The sequence below is a fragment of the Talpa europaea genome (genome assembly GCF_964194135.1).
Source record: "Talpa europaea genome assembly, chromosome: 4".
Taxonomy (NCBI): domain Eukaryota; kingdom Metazoa; phylum Chordata; class Mammalia; order Eulipotyphla; family Talpidae; genus Talpa; species Talpa europaea.
In genome coordinates, this window is record NC_140070.1 from 142,354,034 (window position 1) to 142,370,024 (window position 15,991).

Genomic DNA, 15,991 nt, shown 5'->3' on the forward strand with positions numbered 1-15,991 from the left:
CAGATGCTGCCAGGGAGGCTGCAGGTCACATGATCCGTAGAGTGTAGAGCTGGGCCCCGCATTACACCACACTGTCCTGTTCCGCATGATTTAACAACTGGGTGTCAAGATTCCCAGGAAGTGTCATTTCATTTATGATGATGATAAAGCCTGCGAATAATTAAATGTTCTGGGAATAAAGTGCTTGTGCATTTTATTGTTAAAGGTCAAGTCCTTATGTGCGTCGCTGTTGGACTCGAATGTTCTGGTGCAAAGAAACAATCTGGAAATTGTCCTGTTCTTCTTCCCATTTTACACCTGTCTGGTGAGTCAGCCATGTCCTTCTTGGGAGACCCCTGGCGTTTCCCCAGGAGGTGGGGAAGGGGCTGGACCTCAGCCTGTGTTTCAAGAACAGTTGCTCTGTGGCCCCTTTCTATTTCGGCCAATTACAGGTCCTTGTTATTGTTGGTGAGGATGGGGTTTCCATCACAAAGCCCAAACAGCTACTTCCACAGGCAGCATGGAAGGACCAGTCCTTTTTGAGAACTGCCTTTTTAAGAGAAAGCTTCCTGGTCTGGGGAGGGAGGCCGGTCATCTGCTCTGTCATCTCACAGTGATGCTTTCTCTGTCGTCCTCAGGATGCGGAGGAGAGCGCCATCCCCCTGCCGCGGCCCCACATCGTGTGTCTTCTCGCAGCTGCCACCCAGACCCTACTGCGGAGGGACATGTCTCTCAACAGGCGGCTTTACGCCTGGCTGCTAGGTACCACGGCCGCTCCCGCTCACCTGCAAATCAGTTAGTCGGGGGGGGGGGGGCTCCGTCTGCTGATGCTGGTCTGAGTCTTAAGTGAGGAAAGACCACAGGCCGACCAAATGGGCTGGTCAGCTGAGAGCCATTCCCGGCACCGTGCTAGGGCTGTGTGGCAGCAATTCCAGAAAGAGAACAGGGGCATGAAAGGATTTTTAAAATACTAACCAAGTTGCAGCTTAACAGAATTACAATACCATAACAGGTGTGGCCGAGCTATATTCAAGTATACAGGAGGCTATTGCTGTGGAGACATCTCGCGGGGTGAGGGCATAGGGGAGAAGATCACAAATGTGGGACACGTGTAAGAGGCCTGCTATGGTTGGGAGCTTGGTGGCTTGGCTCAAGTGCACTCCAAGATCCTGGGGATTTTGCAGGACCCTTCCTTCACCTGCAAAGAAATTCCAGCTTGCTGCAGTTTCAGATGATGGTTCCTTTTTCAGCAATTAAATGTTCTTTTAGTGAAGATCTATACATGTTTTTTAAGACACCAGTCTGTGGCCCACTTAATAGACTGCTGTGTAGTAGTTGAAACAACCTTTGTACATACTGGGAAACCAAGAGACTCATGACTCACTTGATCACGGTGTCTGGAACAGGACCCACAGGGTCTCCAAGGTGCCTGTATTTGGGTAAATTTGGGAGAGTGTGAGAATCCCGGGCTGTGTGTGTGAGTGCTGTTCTGGGAACAGCTGGCAGGACGAGAGGCCAGGGACAGGGCTCCAGGAAGTCACAGGGCTTCAGGCCACTCCTGGATTTTATAAATTCCCGTGTTCATGCATTAAGAACGGCGGTACACAACGTGCTTGTGGGAAGACTTGCCAGCTGGTTTTTTCAAGAATTTCAGAGCAGTTTTAGGTTCAGAGCAAAATTAAGAGGCAGATACAGAGATTTCCCACCTGCCAGCTGTCCCGCCCATGCACAGCCACCTCCATCATTGCCACCCATGTCACAGTTGGTGGGCCCTCACCGACACAGCATCCCCCACAACCCACGGTTTATGCTGGGGTCCCCTCGTGGCGGTGTCCATTCCTTGGGTTTGGGCACATGGGTCACCACCTGCATCCTCTATTAAAGCATCACACGGAGTAGCTTCTCCACCCCGGAAGTCCTGTTTCACAGCTTTTTCAAAGTCCTCAACGTCCTGATCTTATCCCACCAGCGTCAGGAAGTGCTCCCAACCTGCTCTTCCCTTTCCCGCTGGCTATGAAACGTAGGTCATGGCGTGCAAGCCAGTGGAGGACTTTGACAACATTTGCAGGCTCTTTAAGCATTTTTGTCAAAAGGATGATTTTGCTAGGGGCGTAGCTCCTCTTAGTGGGGCCTTCCATGACTGCATGGGGTGATAGGGACCGCGGTCAGCAGGGGCCCGGGCTCCTCCCTTGCACCCAAAGACATCCCCGCCTGGAGGACCTCTAGGGCCCCAGCGCAGGGCGGCCACTAGCTGCGAACACTTGGCTTCACATTGTGCCGGACAAACACACCCTGGTTTTTTCCAACTGATCCTCATTCCATTAGATCTTTGTGATCATGCTTGTCAAAGACAACTAGGGTGAATTCTTGGGAGAGACTAAATTGGTGCCCTTTGTGATGAGTGGAATCCTGCCTGTCTGGTCCTCAGCTCTGTCTGAAGAAAAACAACTCGGTCTTGCCAGGTCTGATTCTGTTTTCTGTTGGAGGAATAATATTTTTTAAAAAATCAGCACCTGAAACCTTTGCACACCATGATGTGCTTTTAAATCTCTGGTCTCTTTACGGCTCACGGTGTCTGTTCTTTTGTAGGTTCCGACATTAAGGGAAACACAATTGTGCCGGAATCCGAAATCGCAGATTCTTATGAAGACCAGTCCTTGTATTTTTTTGAAAAATATTCCAAGGATCTTCTAGTTGAGGTAAAGCCGTCTTTCTGGGAAGTCGACCCCAAGCAGGGCGATTCTTCAGTGGACTCCTTTGCGAGACCCCCAAGTTGGCTTGGGATGTGCTCTTGGGAACACACGTTCTTGTTTTGTGCTGCGTCACCACTTATGTCTTTCTCCGGGAACCTCACGGCTGGACGGCGGTGTTGTCATGCACACCAGGTGCCGTTCCTAATGCGGGGCTGTTTTTCCAGGGCTTGGCTGAGCTGCTGCACCAGGAGTTCCCGCAGACCGATAGGGACGAGCGCCTTCATGCCTACCTGAGGCCCTTCCGCATCCTCATCAGCCTGCTTGACAAGCCGGAAATAGGTACCCCAAACCCCTTCTCATCGAGGGTCCAGGACGGGTCACCCGTTTTCCAGCAATTAAAATGTGTTGCTTCGAGTATGATTTAACCCTGGGAATGTCTGGACCTCCACATACTCCCATCATGTTATGCTATTCTCCCTGGGCGCCCCATGAAGTTCCCCATGATAAGGCTGCCTTTTTGCCAGGAAGGTCTGCCCAGCCCCTGTGCACCATGGCCTGGCTGCCCTTGGGAGAACGCTTCCCCTGTCAGAGGTCACTGTTGGAACCAGCCATCTCCAGGGGACCTGTTGCGAACCAGCCGCAGCAGTCTGGGTGCCAGGGGTTCCTGAAGGATGGGAAGGCATTGGTGCAATTGTAGAGAAAATGGTAAGGGAGGGGGAAGGGGAATGAGGAGACGCAGACACTTGATCAGGGTGCTGACATCATCCTGCTGAGGGTCTCAGCAGCCCTTTATACTAAGCAAATCATGAGTACACAAGTATAAGGTAGGAAGGTAATAATCATCACATGTCCTTTTTTAGGAGCAGCCAAGAGTCTGTTTGCCTTCCAACAGAGGTCGTAACATTTATTATTCTTTGTCTTAAAGAAGGCACAGTTGCTAAACAAATGTTTTCAAAGTAGTTATTTACAATCCAACACTTATTGCATTACTAGCAAAAAAGCCTATGTGTCTGCAACTAACATTTCTAAGTTTGCCATGGTGAACAATTAACTAAGGGCTGAGGGAAACAAAGGGCAGGAAGTTACCTGGGGGAAGGGAGACAAAGAGATTATTTCTAACTAACCTATAAAGTTTAGACCAACATATAACTAATTGATTAAAGTAAAAAACAGAAGGCTTTTATATAGAAATCATCATCTATAGTATATTATTTTAATATTGATTTGATATTAAGGAACCAAGGGCCTGGAGGGCGTTCATGCCAGGCGAGCCGCACTGACTCTTCCCTGGCCCCCAACTCTCAATGAAGGGAGGAAGTCTCCTAATCTACACAGAGTTCTCCACCTATCACTCCTCTACTTTATCTAGTCAGCCTAGTTTCCATATTTAACTATAAGATCAAGGGGCAATTTCCTCTTCCATAAGGTTGCTGGTTGTTGTTCTAAAGAGCTACAAATATTTTATCAGAGGCAGGAGCAGAGATGGTTATAGCCTTTGATTCTCAAAAATGGTCAAGATGTGACATATCAGTAGTTGTAACATTGACCATTTCCGAGTGCGTTATTTGTGCTGTCGTGATTACTAGCTCAACCAGTCACAAGTTGCTGTTGACTTAGTCTTGAATGCTTACTCTAACAGCTGCTATACCAATTGTCACATCCAAGGGAATTAGCCCTAAACAAACAGGAAGAATTTAGCAGGAGTCAACTATGGTTTATCAGGAATCTTCTTATACTTGGAGCATGGCTCGGCCTCTGCCACCCAACTGTTATCTTTAACTTTAAAGTAAAGGAATTTCTTTCTCCAATGAGCTCTTGCTCAAGAGACCACATCTCTATATCAAAGACTTGGCCGATAGATGTTTACAACCTTTTGTTTCCAGAAGTGTTTTCACTGGTTAATGTAAGGCCATATGTTGAATTGCTGCCACTTTGGCAGAGAACTACTAATTTTATGAAAAATGTAGTATTTGTATCATGCAGTGCCATTTGTCATCAAATTGGTCATTCAGTGATTGACCAGTATCTGCAGTTTTACTTTTAAATGCGTATTTTAGCAATGGTAGAAACTAGCCATAAACAAATGAGGAGAATCTTGGAGTCAGCTGACGAGATTCCTGATTTTTCACAAATCTGCCCCATGTCCGGACTTTTGTCAGACGACAGGAGTAGCACGGCTCCCCATAGGGACCCACCTCCATCTTGTTCCCTGAGGCTCTGGGAAGCGGCTCCTGCATTTGGGGCTCCGTCTTTTCCTGTCAGATGGGAGGGGGTGACCCAGAGTCTGTTCTTGGAGGGTCCCCCGCTGGGTGCATTAGTGGAGAAAAGCAGCCTTTCTTCCCTCACTCAGAAATAAAGCTGGCTATGGTGTCATTCACCCCAGGACCTCAGTAGCCAGTCAGTTGAAGACAATGATGGGGAGGAGAACCCCCATCTTAAGCCTGAGCTGCTCACCAAGTGCCGGGTCTGCCAGCTGCCTGGTTGCTGTTGGCTGAGCAGGGGGTCAAGGTAACACCCCTCTTGCTCTGGCCTTGGGCTGGAGACCTGTCGATTATTCGTTCAGAGACAGTTCTGGAGCACCTGGGGCTGGGCTCTTGGGGTGCATGGAAGAAAAGGCTCCAGTCAAGTGAGGCGGGAGGGAGACTCTGGCCTGTTGTTAGCAAATTCTCCAGCATTTTTTGAGCAGTTACTCTGCAGTGATGTGCAGCCCTCATGTAATGTAGGTCTCCGTGCTCCATGCCTCCGCACCCCAAGGTGGGCCCTCACTGTGCCCACCTTACGGATGGGAGATGAGGACGAACAGGCTAAGTATCTTGCCAGAAGTCACAAGGAGCTGAGAGTAAAATTAGGTTCTTCTGACACTGAGCCTCCCTGGGTTCCGTTGCCTGGACCCTGTTGCTGACCTGATGCCCCCTGGGCGAGTCACCCCAAGGTGCTGTCAGGTGTGTCAGGGAGAGCGGGCTCATCCTCCTTAACGTTTGCTGCTCCCGAGACTCCCAGCCAAAGCCAGAGCTGGGAGTGTTATAGGACAGGGAGAGGGGCAGCCCAAACCCCGCAAACCTGCCTATTCTACATGGGTTCTGCCATCCGCCGCATCAATACAAAACATAGGAGACTTTAATGGGAAGGAACTTTAATAAAACTAGGAAACAATACAGGTAAGGCAAAGAGTCTAGTTTCTAAATGAAGCACCCAAAGTTACCCGTCCCCTCGTGGGTAAAAGTCCATCCATATGGGATCGGCCCAGAACAAGGCCCCAAAGCCTGCTACAAGTCTAAAGCATCTTCCAGTGGGGACCCACAGCAAAGGGTCACAAACAACCGGACAAGTCCGGAAGGAAAAGAGCAAAATCAACATCAAGATAAAAGCTGCCATGGTCACCTCCCCACGGGTCTCACCCACATCTGTGTCACCCAGTCCACGACCAAAAGACAAGCGCAGTTTCTTTACGTGTCTCTAGGCTCCACGCGCCTCCTCCAGGTCTCCTGGCTCCATCCTGCTTCCTTCCTCAGTCTCTTCTTCAGCTTCTCCTCTTCCTGCTCAGCTCCACCCTCCCTTGGGTGGGGCAGGGAACCGCCCCCTTTCCTGGGGACCACCCTGTTACAATCCCCCCTTTTAATTTTTATTCCACCATATCTATGGTGGCACAGATCTCATGGTGCAATCTTAGGAGACAGTCTTTTTTCAGGGTTACAATGTGTGTAAGAGAAGCAACAATTAGTCAGCAGCATTGTCCATGAATGTCCAGTATGAGTTTCATTACTTAAAAATAGTCCATTATCCAAGCCAAAAGAAAAGAAAAAAAATTTGGAGCATTGGCTAAAACAAGATAGCAAATATATCAAAATCACAGGGAAAATATGTTAAAATGGTTCAACTTATGCAAAAACGAATTCTCTCAACCTTGATCCCAAACTTTTTTACAGCATAGCAAAAGTTTGCAAATTAAATCTACTTTTAAACCATTTTTACTATTTTTGCATAAAATCACAGGGTAGAAATAACTAACAGCAATTTGTTTAGCTGGCTTTGTTGAAATATTCCATACAAGATCAGAGCGAACCAGTGGCATCCAGTCGATGTATGCTTCAGGTATAAAGTTGGTCTCATCAGACTCCACCTGGGCTTTCCTCTTCGCGAGGGTACCAGGTAATTTTCGTTGGCCAGGTTGTCCGGTCCTGCCAATGGAGGCAAGCTTCCTCACCTTCTTTGGAGGTCTCTGGAACCCTACAAACAAGGCAAACAGGTTCTCCTCTTCTTGGTTTAGCTTTTTTTTAACTTTCTGGAAGAACTCCACACAAAGCCACACAATCGAACTCACGTCCAATTTTTTTGTTAAAACAGACAAAATCCCTATGTAAGTTATGCAAAAACAGACTCTAAGATAAGTAGCAAAATTACTACCACTATTTGTATGCCGTGTTGGTATTAAGGGGAGAGAAAATGTGACAAGGTAGCTTTGCTGGGAAAAAAAAATTGCAACCTTTCTGCAGATCCTGGTTACTCAAAACAAAACAAAACAAAACAAAACTTTTGTGGATTTAGAGCAAAATGCAAAAAAATCATCAGTATTATTATGTCAAGGAAAACTTAGTAAATATGAGGTGTATTTCCAAGTCTATTCAGTCCTTAGTAGAAAAGTTTTACTCTCAACAGTTCCATCAATAGGAATCTGTTGAGACCTTTTCTCCCTATATTTTCAGAAATAATTTTTGTAGATGTGAAACAATTGAATTATATAATATTACAAGGTGACAATCACCATTGACAATTTACATACATACCAGATACTGTTGTTAACATTTTGTACATACCAAAGTTTTACCATTTTCCCAAGTGACAATGCTTTCCTTCCAGTTTTACTTCATTAGGTAAAAGCCAAATAGAACAAATTTATGTAATGCCTTCCCAGGAGGAAAAGGAGAAACTTCGTGGAGTGTCTCAGGAGCTCTACTGAGGTTCCACAAAATTTTCTTGCATCAGTCAAATGACAGGCCACCAAATTTGTACTTGAATTTAGATTTCTGGGAAGCTTTGCCATAAATATCAGAAAATTAACAGAAACAACAATATTCAATCTCTATGAAGGCACCGGCTTAGTTCAGTTGACAATCAATGTTGACAGTCAAACCCTAACCTTTTGTTTTTCTCATAAGTGGAGACTTTTTTTTTTTTTTTCAACGTCTATGGGCACCACGTATACCAATTTTTCAACCTCTCTAGGCCAAGACAGACACAAGGACATACAGACATACAACATATAGACAAAGACAGTTTTTTTTTTTAGTTATGCCACGTGGAATATGTTATGTAACTGCAGTTTTTTTCCATAGGTTCAGAAAAAAAAATGTCAAAGTCCAAAAAAAAAATGTGGAGTGTTGCTGGCAGAAAAATTTCCAGTTGTCATCCTACAAACCTAAGACTTTGGAAATAGGAAGGAAAAGTTTTATTAATCACAAGGGTTACACGACCTTGTTTATCACCTTAGGGTTTTCAGTGTTGAAGACTTTTTATTAGAAGTCAATCCTGGGGTATTCTGTACAGCAACTGAAAGAATAAAAGTAACAGTTAACTTTTAAGCAAAAGGAGTCATCTCTTGTTAGCCACCAAGCAGGCATTCCTTGGGTTTCCTGGAATAGAACCTGAAAAAGCAAAATCAAAATATTAGTAATTAATTTTCAATTAAAAGGAGTCATCTCCTTACTTCTGTTAGCCACTTTGGGACAGAAGCTGAAAGAGCAGATTAAACATCTAAGCATAGATTACACCTCCCCCACACTAGGGAGGGACAACAACAACACAGGTATGAAAACCTGGTACAGTTACATGATGCACCCTAAAGAGTGCTTTCCACAACAGACCTTCCTCAGTAGGAAGCAGAAACTTAGAATCTTGTCTTACACCAGCAATTGAACAAATCCAGGATTCAAAATGGCAAACATGCCCAAAACAAATTGTGTAGACAAAATTCACAGCAGCAAATCCTTTCAGACTCAGACAAAATCTTGTTAATTTTTTTGATCCAGACTTTGCAAAAATTCAAGTTATCTCCAAGAATCCATCAAGGATACCAGCGATTACCAGTTACTGCTTAAGGCTACTCTTTCCTTAACACCCAGGCATACATTTGCTAATTAAAACACCACTGCTCCACAGTTGGCTTGCAAAACCCGTCAGGCAAGAGAGCAGGAAGTAGCCAAAGACAAAGCTACATACCACTGAAGAACCATTATTGCCTTTAGAAATGCTAATGAGACAGCAGAGATTACAAAAAGAAAGAAAAAAAAAAAGTTCCAAGTGGCCTCAGACGCCATCTTTGATCTGGCCACATGGTCCAATGTACTGCCTAATATTTTGAGTAAAACTGGCGCAGAACCATTTCCACAAATTAAAATCTCTTAGCAAGTCACTACAAACAAATTAGACACAGACAGACAGAATCTTCACAAAGCCCAAGCCAGTTTTTCAACAGCAAATCGACATATGAAACAAACACACTAGAGAAACCAAAAATCACATTTGCGCTTATGGTAGCCAGTGCCATAGGGAAGCCCAATTTCCCCATGGGGCTGACTAACCACGGATGGCTGTCCTAAATCTTCGTGGTCGCCAAATCTGTTATAGGACAGGAAGAGGGGTAGCCCAAACCCCGCAAACCTGCCTATTCTACATGGGTTCTGCCATCCGCCGCATCAATACAAAACATAGGAGACTTTAATGGGAAGGAACTTTAATAAAACTAGGAAACAATACAGGTAAGGCAAAGAGTCTAGTTTCTAAATGAAGCACCCAAAGTTACCCGTCCCCTCGTGGGTAAAAGTCCATCCATATGGGATCGGCCCAGAACAAGGCCCCAAAGCCTGCTACAAGTCTAAAGCATCTTCCAGTGGGGACCCACAGCAAAGGGTCACAAACAACCGGACAAGTCCGGAAGGAAAAGAGCAAAATCAACATCAAGATAAAAGCTGCCATGGTCACCTCCCCACGGGTCTCACCCACATCTGTGTCACCCAGTCCACGACCAAAAGACAAGCGCAGTTTCTTTACGTGTCTCTAGACTCCACGCGCCTCCTCCAGGTCTCCTGGCTCCATCCTGCTTCCTTCCTCAGTCTCTTCTTCAGCTTCTCCTCTTCCTGCTCAGCTCCACCCTCCCTTGGGTGGGGCAGGGAACCTCCCCCTTTCCTGGGGACCACCCTGTTACAGGAGCATCTGTCCCTCCGGTGCTCTCCAAGGGGCCCTGTGCCCTGGGCAGGCCCTGGCCACCTCACCGTCCACCCCATTCAGCGGCCAGGTCTCCCCTAGAGTGGACTGGCTGCCCATCACCAGGCGGGAGCCGGTGCCTGGCCACATAGCTGCTGCAGGACTCAGAGGGTTGTGAACACGCAGCGGTAGGACCGCGTCCAGCACAGTATCTGCTCTGCCGCAGCGGGGTTCTCTTATGGCTCTGCTCCCCAGCAAAGGGGCCGCTGTCTCGCCAAGCAAAGTGTCTGCACTCAGGTCTATTGTCCGCGCAGACAGCCCCTCCCTGCACCCCGTGTGATCATCGTCCATGGACTAGAAGCATTGCTGGCCTGTCCTCTGACCACCTCTGTTTTGTTGCAGGGCCTCAAGTGGTTGAGATCTTGTTTCTTGAGGTCATCCGGGCCTTCTATTCCTACTGCAGCGACGCTCTCGGCTCTGACCTGAAACTGAGCTACACTCAGGGTGGAAATTTGCTGATAAGGTCTGGACTCCGGCTTCATGTTCCTCCCTCCCTCATGCTGTGCCCCTCCCCACCCCATTTAGTATTAATTGTGCTGGGGGAGGTGGAGACGCAGCAGGTTAATAAGATAACTGAGGTCACCTGTGTGCTCTCAACAAGCTTGACTGTTCCCTGTCGAATACTTGCCAAGAGTTTAAAAGAGTTTGATCTGCCCTCTTCTGCCCTGGAGGGATGAACCCTGTTCGCTCATCATCAAGAGTAAAAGTTGTTCAACACAGGCAGTCAGATCAGATATTTCCAGGGGGTGGAGGTGGTGATGGGACAGGTGCAGCAGGTAATGGGGGGAGGGAGCCAGGGGATGTGAGTGTTCAGGAGACAGCATGGGAAGCGAAGCAGGGGCCTCTGCTCCGGGACCACTTGGTAGAATTCCATGACAGCAGACAGGTTGACGTAAAGTGTCACGTTATCTGTCATGCCTCGTGGTAGGCAGTTTTTGTTCTCTTTAATATAGTACAATCTCTCCCTTTTTACTTGACTCTCCATGGAATTTCCTTCTGTCTAATTGGCACTGGACATACAGGCTTCCCCCGCTCTCTGAAAGTAGAATGTTCCTATTTGGTATGACTTGATTGGTTGTTTTTTGCTTCTGGGGATGCTGTTCCCATTCATTTATATGGAACCTTTTTTGATCATCTCCAAATCTCAGAAATAACCTACCAAATCATACCTATCCAAGGCATTCCTACTAAGGTAGGAGCCATCTGCTTTTGGACTGCGGGGGAAACCTGTAGTGAAAATTTCAACCGATGCAAAGATTTTTCTGTTTAGTAAGTGTCCCAGGAGCTCTTAGTGTTGGATCCCACCATGAGAAGGGTATATTATTTTCCTGAACACAAAAGTGATGCAAGCTCGTTATGGGTTCTGCTCACGTCTGAGGATGTCAGGAAAAGAGATATCACCTATCGACCCTCTATCCTTCAGAGGAAAACAGGACATTTCCATTTTTTCCCCAGATTTTTAATGCCTACATAAATACATAGGTGGTTGTCTTTTAAAGACCGAATTGCACTGTTCTTCTTTTTAAATGTAAGTTGTGAGTAGTTCTACTGGGGTCTGTGGAATATAATGGTTGCCTTAGATTCCTTGGTCAGGGTTTAGCATTTATTTTAAAAATCCTGATTTATGGGCCAGCATCTTCTTGATTGACTTTAGGTGGTTTCCCGTTTCCCGGTATGTTTAAATGACCTGGCACTGGTCTCCTTTTGCATGCATCTTTGTGAACCAGTGCATGGATTTCTGTAGGGTAAACCCTTAGCAACGATGTCCTGTATCCCAGAGGGTGCACATTTAAATTTCTGCCAAATATCCCTCCTGAATAGTTGTGCTGTTATTCCACCAATAGAATATCTGCTTACCTTCATTTGGACTGACTGGTTTTCTCTATCTGATTCTGCTTGCAACAGTTCTTAAACTTATTTCTGAGAGGATGTGTCAAAATAAATGCTGTATGGGCTGGCATGATGCAAACTCTTTCCTGCCTACGATAGTGATATTTTTCTCTTTGTCAGGATTGTCTAGAAAAAGTTGCAGATGGTAAAGTAAATTACAGTTTTCCAGACAGGACTTTTCACAGGTATATTTATAAATACCTTCTTTCTTTCCAGCACAATAAAAGAGAACAGAAATGCTTCAGAGATTGTGAAAACGGTGAACTTGCTCATCACTTCCCTGAGCACAGACTTTCTGTGGGATTACCTGACACGGTCTTTTGAGGACTGCTTTAGGTACGTACCAGCTCAGGATTATGGAGCATTTAGGGAGGTTAGAGGGTGTCATAGCCATTTACTGTGAGATGATTATATGTAACCGCTCAAGGTGGGTGGTCTCTGTTGTGAATGAAAGAATTCACTTAAAACTGTAAACAGGTTAAAAATCATCTCCAGCAGGAAACCTCACATGGTCTCCATGACTTCAGTCTGAAGCTTGTTTACTAAAGTCCAGCTTCAGGGAGGCCCCTCTGCATTTGCCAGTCTTATCGAGCAAGCCCACCTCCTCCCGCCTTCTCTTGGGGGCCTGACTTGTTAAAAAAGCTTCGCTTTGTGGCCTTGTGATGACTGTTTTTTGAAGTCATCCGTCATGTTAAATTCTGAGTAAAATTAGTGTATCACTGGTGAGATGAGAGCAATATTTTAAGCTGCTGAATCAACTTTCCTGTGTCACTTTGGGCTGGTGTTTGCAAGAGAACAGGTGACTTTGTTGGAAATCCTAAGGAACACTTCGAGTGGCGAGAGGGGGAGGAGTTGACTGGTTTTCTTTCTTGTGACCATCAGGCCAGAGAGGCAGAATCACCTCATTGGGAAGAGCATCAGCCCGCCCCCGACCATCCCCGAGCTCTGCACCCTCCTTGTGTTCCTCCTGGACGTGATTCCCTTGGTAAGGTCCTGCATCGGTGGCCCCAGGCCTGCTACTGTCCACCGTCTTAGGAGGGTGGTTGACCTAAGCGTACTGACAACTAGTTCTGCACAGTACATATTACTTTCTGAATGTTTGAAGAAGCTCTGCGGGTGATTTGACGGCAGGTGTGGTGAGGTGCAGACGTCTGGAGGGATGTCAGCCTGTATCCTTGAATCTTACAGTGTTGTACCCCAACAGGACCTTGATTAATAGATAAAAGAGCTTGTAGCTTTTGTACCCATGGTGCGTGGGCCCAGTGGAAGTTGCATGAAAGCAGATGATACAGGGGCTTCATCCCCCTGGGATGTTAATCCAGGGGTGGCAGGAAATGTATTTCCTCATTAAAATCAGCAGATACTCTCAGAGGAAACCAGTTGCCTTAGTGTAGGCACCCATGTGGCGATTATTTTCTCTTCAAAAGGGGAAAGCCCCTTGTGGGGGGTGGGGGTGCGGCGGGTGCCTGCCTAGCGCCAGTGCAGCTGCAGACTTGTTTTCTGATTTGGGAATTAGTGAGACCTGGGCTCTGGGAAGACGGATCTTCTGAGATGCTGCCCTGAGCTGCATCCCCCCACACCCGAAGGCGTACTGAACACCTGGACACATGTGTTATTGCTTCACAGGAGCTGTACTCTGAGGTGCAGACGCAGTACCTCCCACAGGTGCTGGGTGGCCTGGTGCAGCCACTGGCTGAGCACACGGACGCACTGAGCCTGCCCGAGCTCACACAGGCCCTGCGGACATGCTTCAAGGTGCTGAGCAAAGTGCAGATGCCACCCTCCTATCTGGACGCGGAGGCCCCCAGCGGAAGCTCGGTGCGTGCTGGGAGGGTCTGGGGGGCTTGGACAAAGGCCAGGCCTTGGGGAGAGCATGCTGTCTCAGGGTGGCGAGGGGAGGGGGAGCCCAGAGATGCATAGGTCACGCCTGAAGTGTGTTGCTGATGTCCTCAGATGCTCCCTGCTTCTGAGCAGTCTTAGCACATCTGCTGAGTGCCTTCCCCACTCCACTCCCCCAACCCCCAGTGCTGCCCTCCTGGAGGCCACAGCCACAGCCCAGGTGAGCAGGAAAGGGACCTGGGGGTCTATCCAGGGATCCCAGGGGCTCTCTCAGTCTTGGTGAGGAAGAATTCAAGACCAGAGTTAGACAGAAAAGCAAGAGATTTATTGTCAGATGAGGACAGGAAAGCTCTCTGAGCAGAGAGGGATCCTAAGTGGGTGGCCACTGAGGGGGGCAAGAAACAGGTGGCCATCAGACCCATTTCTTTTTAAGGGAGAGAGGGGCCACCAGACTGTCCCCCACAAAGAATATACCAGCCCCAGCTCCGGAGACGTGCAGTCCCGTGGCCTGGAGTCACTTCTGTGTTCCACTTTGTTGAGGGGTTTGGCAGTCCTGCCGTAGGGCCACGCTCAGTGCCGGGACATGGTCGGCCATGCTTCCACAGAGCGCAGGGTGTGGCCAGACAAGCAGCTTGCGTCCCAAGCTGAGCCGATCACTGCTTGACTCCCTGGTCTCCGGGACAATTAATGCAATTTCCACTTTCTGCAGAGTCCTGTGAGAGATGAAAACAGCGGGACTGCCCCAGACACCAGGGCGGTGATTCCCGGCGACGAAGACCCTCCCTTCCCACCCCTTAAATCTGAAGACAGTGGGATCGGGCTGAGCGCCTCGTCGCCGGAGCTGTCCGAGCACCTGCGGGTCCCCAGGGTGTCTCCTGACAGAGATGACGTCTGGAAGAAGGCTGGGAGCATGCAAAGAACCTTCCTCTGCATCCAGGAGCTGGTCGCCAACTTCGCCCACAGGAACATTTTTGGAGTCCAGCTCACGGCGTCAGGAGGAGAAAGCAAGCCCGAAGAGCCTGCTGGCCAGCAGGACACAGGCGGGTTGCCGGGCATGGTGACGGGGGACCCCAGCAGGAAGAACTCGTGGGATGCGCGGCCCATCAGCATGCCCCAGCTGAAGCAGGTGCTCTCAGGCCTGTTCACAGCTCGGGGGTCTCCTTTTAAGCCCAAGGGCATGGATTCGCTGTCGCCTTCACCCAGCAGCCCTGGCAGGAAGCAGGAGGGCGAGTGGACCGTGGAGCAGGTGGTCATTGACGTGGGGGGCTCGAGCGAGGGCTGCAGGGAGGCCTTCGCCGCCGCCTGCCACCTGCTGCTGGACTGCGCCACCTTCCCTGTCTACCTGTCAGAGGAGGAGACAGAGCAGCTCTGCGAAATGCTCTTCCAGCCTCCAGGTGAGAGGGCGGCCCCCCCAAAGGCCACAGGGGACCCCATCATTTACACGGGGGAGGTTAGAGACAGGCTAGAGCCCATCAGTTGGGAAGGAGCCACCCGTTTCCTTCCCCGTCTGGTGATTAATGGCGTGCACTCCCGACGGGTTGAAACCGGTGAGGCTGCATGTCTCCTTACTCATCCAGAGCACGGCACAGCCATGAGAGGCCCGGGGATTGGCAGGTGTCGAATCACCAGGAGTCAGCAGAGTGTTTCATGATACCTGATATTAGAGATCTGGTGTCTTAGCTCCCTGGAGCCTGTAACAGGGCACCTGAATGAAGGGCTTAAGAGTCAGGCATGCACTGGCTCAGGCTCTGGAGCCTGTGGTGTGAGGTGGTGCGGGCAGGGCTGTGCTCTCCCTGCAGGAGCCAGGGAAGGAGGAGTGCAGGCCTCGCCCAGGGCCGCTGTTCTCCTTCCTCTCCCGCCTTATCAGGCTTGTCTCTGCCTGTTTGAATTCTCTTTCTTAAGACACCAGTTACCCTGGAGAGCATCACCTTCAGTTTCCTTCTTCTGTCCCTGGCCCTCCAGCTGTGGCGCCTCCGTGCCTGGCAGGGCTGCGTTTGGAATTGATGCCTCTGTCTTTGGCCTCTTTTATGTGCATGCCCTGTGCCCTGCTTCACACGACAGCCTTGAAAACATGCTTTCAGTTCTATCCCAAAAATGAGAATTTTGCTCTGTGAATTTTTAAAAGAAAAACGCTTTGATGGATCTCACAGGCCTGAGGTTGACATGTGCAGAATTTGGATAGTCTGACAAGCACATGAAGTGAGACTCAGTCTCATCTGTCCTCTGTCACCACCAGAGTCCTCTGCTGCCCGGGGTGCTCCTGGGCCTGAGACGCCACACCGCAGTGGACCCCTGCGGCTCCTGCCATGCTCTCTGCTCCGCTTCCTTTC

General features: G+C 48.5%; 1 protein-coding gene across 1 annotated transcript in view; it reads left to right on the top strand.

The window, feature by feature from the left end:
* The window catches only part of DOP1B (DOP1 leucine zipper like protein B), a gene marked incomplete at both ends in the record, with an annotated part of 73,473 nt that overhangs the window by 24,150 nt on the left and 33,332 nt on the right, over window positions 1-15,991 (top strand). The window contains 9 exons of the mRNA XM_084232754.1: window positions 206-304; window positions 618-741; window positions 2,569-2,678; window positions 2,897-3,011; window positions 10,275-10,395; window positions 12,039-12,158; window positions 12,705-12,807; window positions 13,449-13,640; window positions 14,371-15,055. Coding sequence (XP_084088880.1) covers window positions 206-304; window positions 618-741; window positions 2,569-2,678; window positions 2,897-3,011; window positions 10,275-10,395; window positions 12,039-12,158; window positions 12,705-12,807; window positions 13,449-13,640; window positions 14,371-15,055 — 1,669 coding nt within the window. The remainder of the gene's footprint in view (window positions 1-205; window positions 305-617; window positions 742-2,568; window positions 2,679-2,896; window positions 3,012-10,274; window positions 10,396-12,038; window positions 12,159-12,704; window positions 12,808-13,448; window positions 13,641-14,370; window positions 15,056-15,991) is intronic.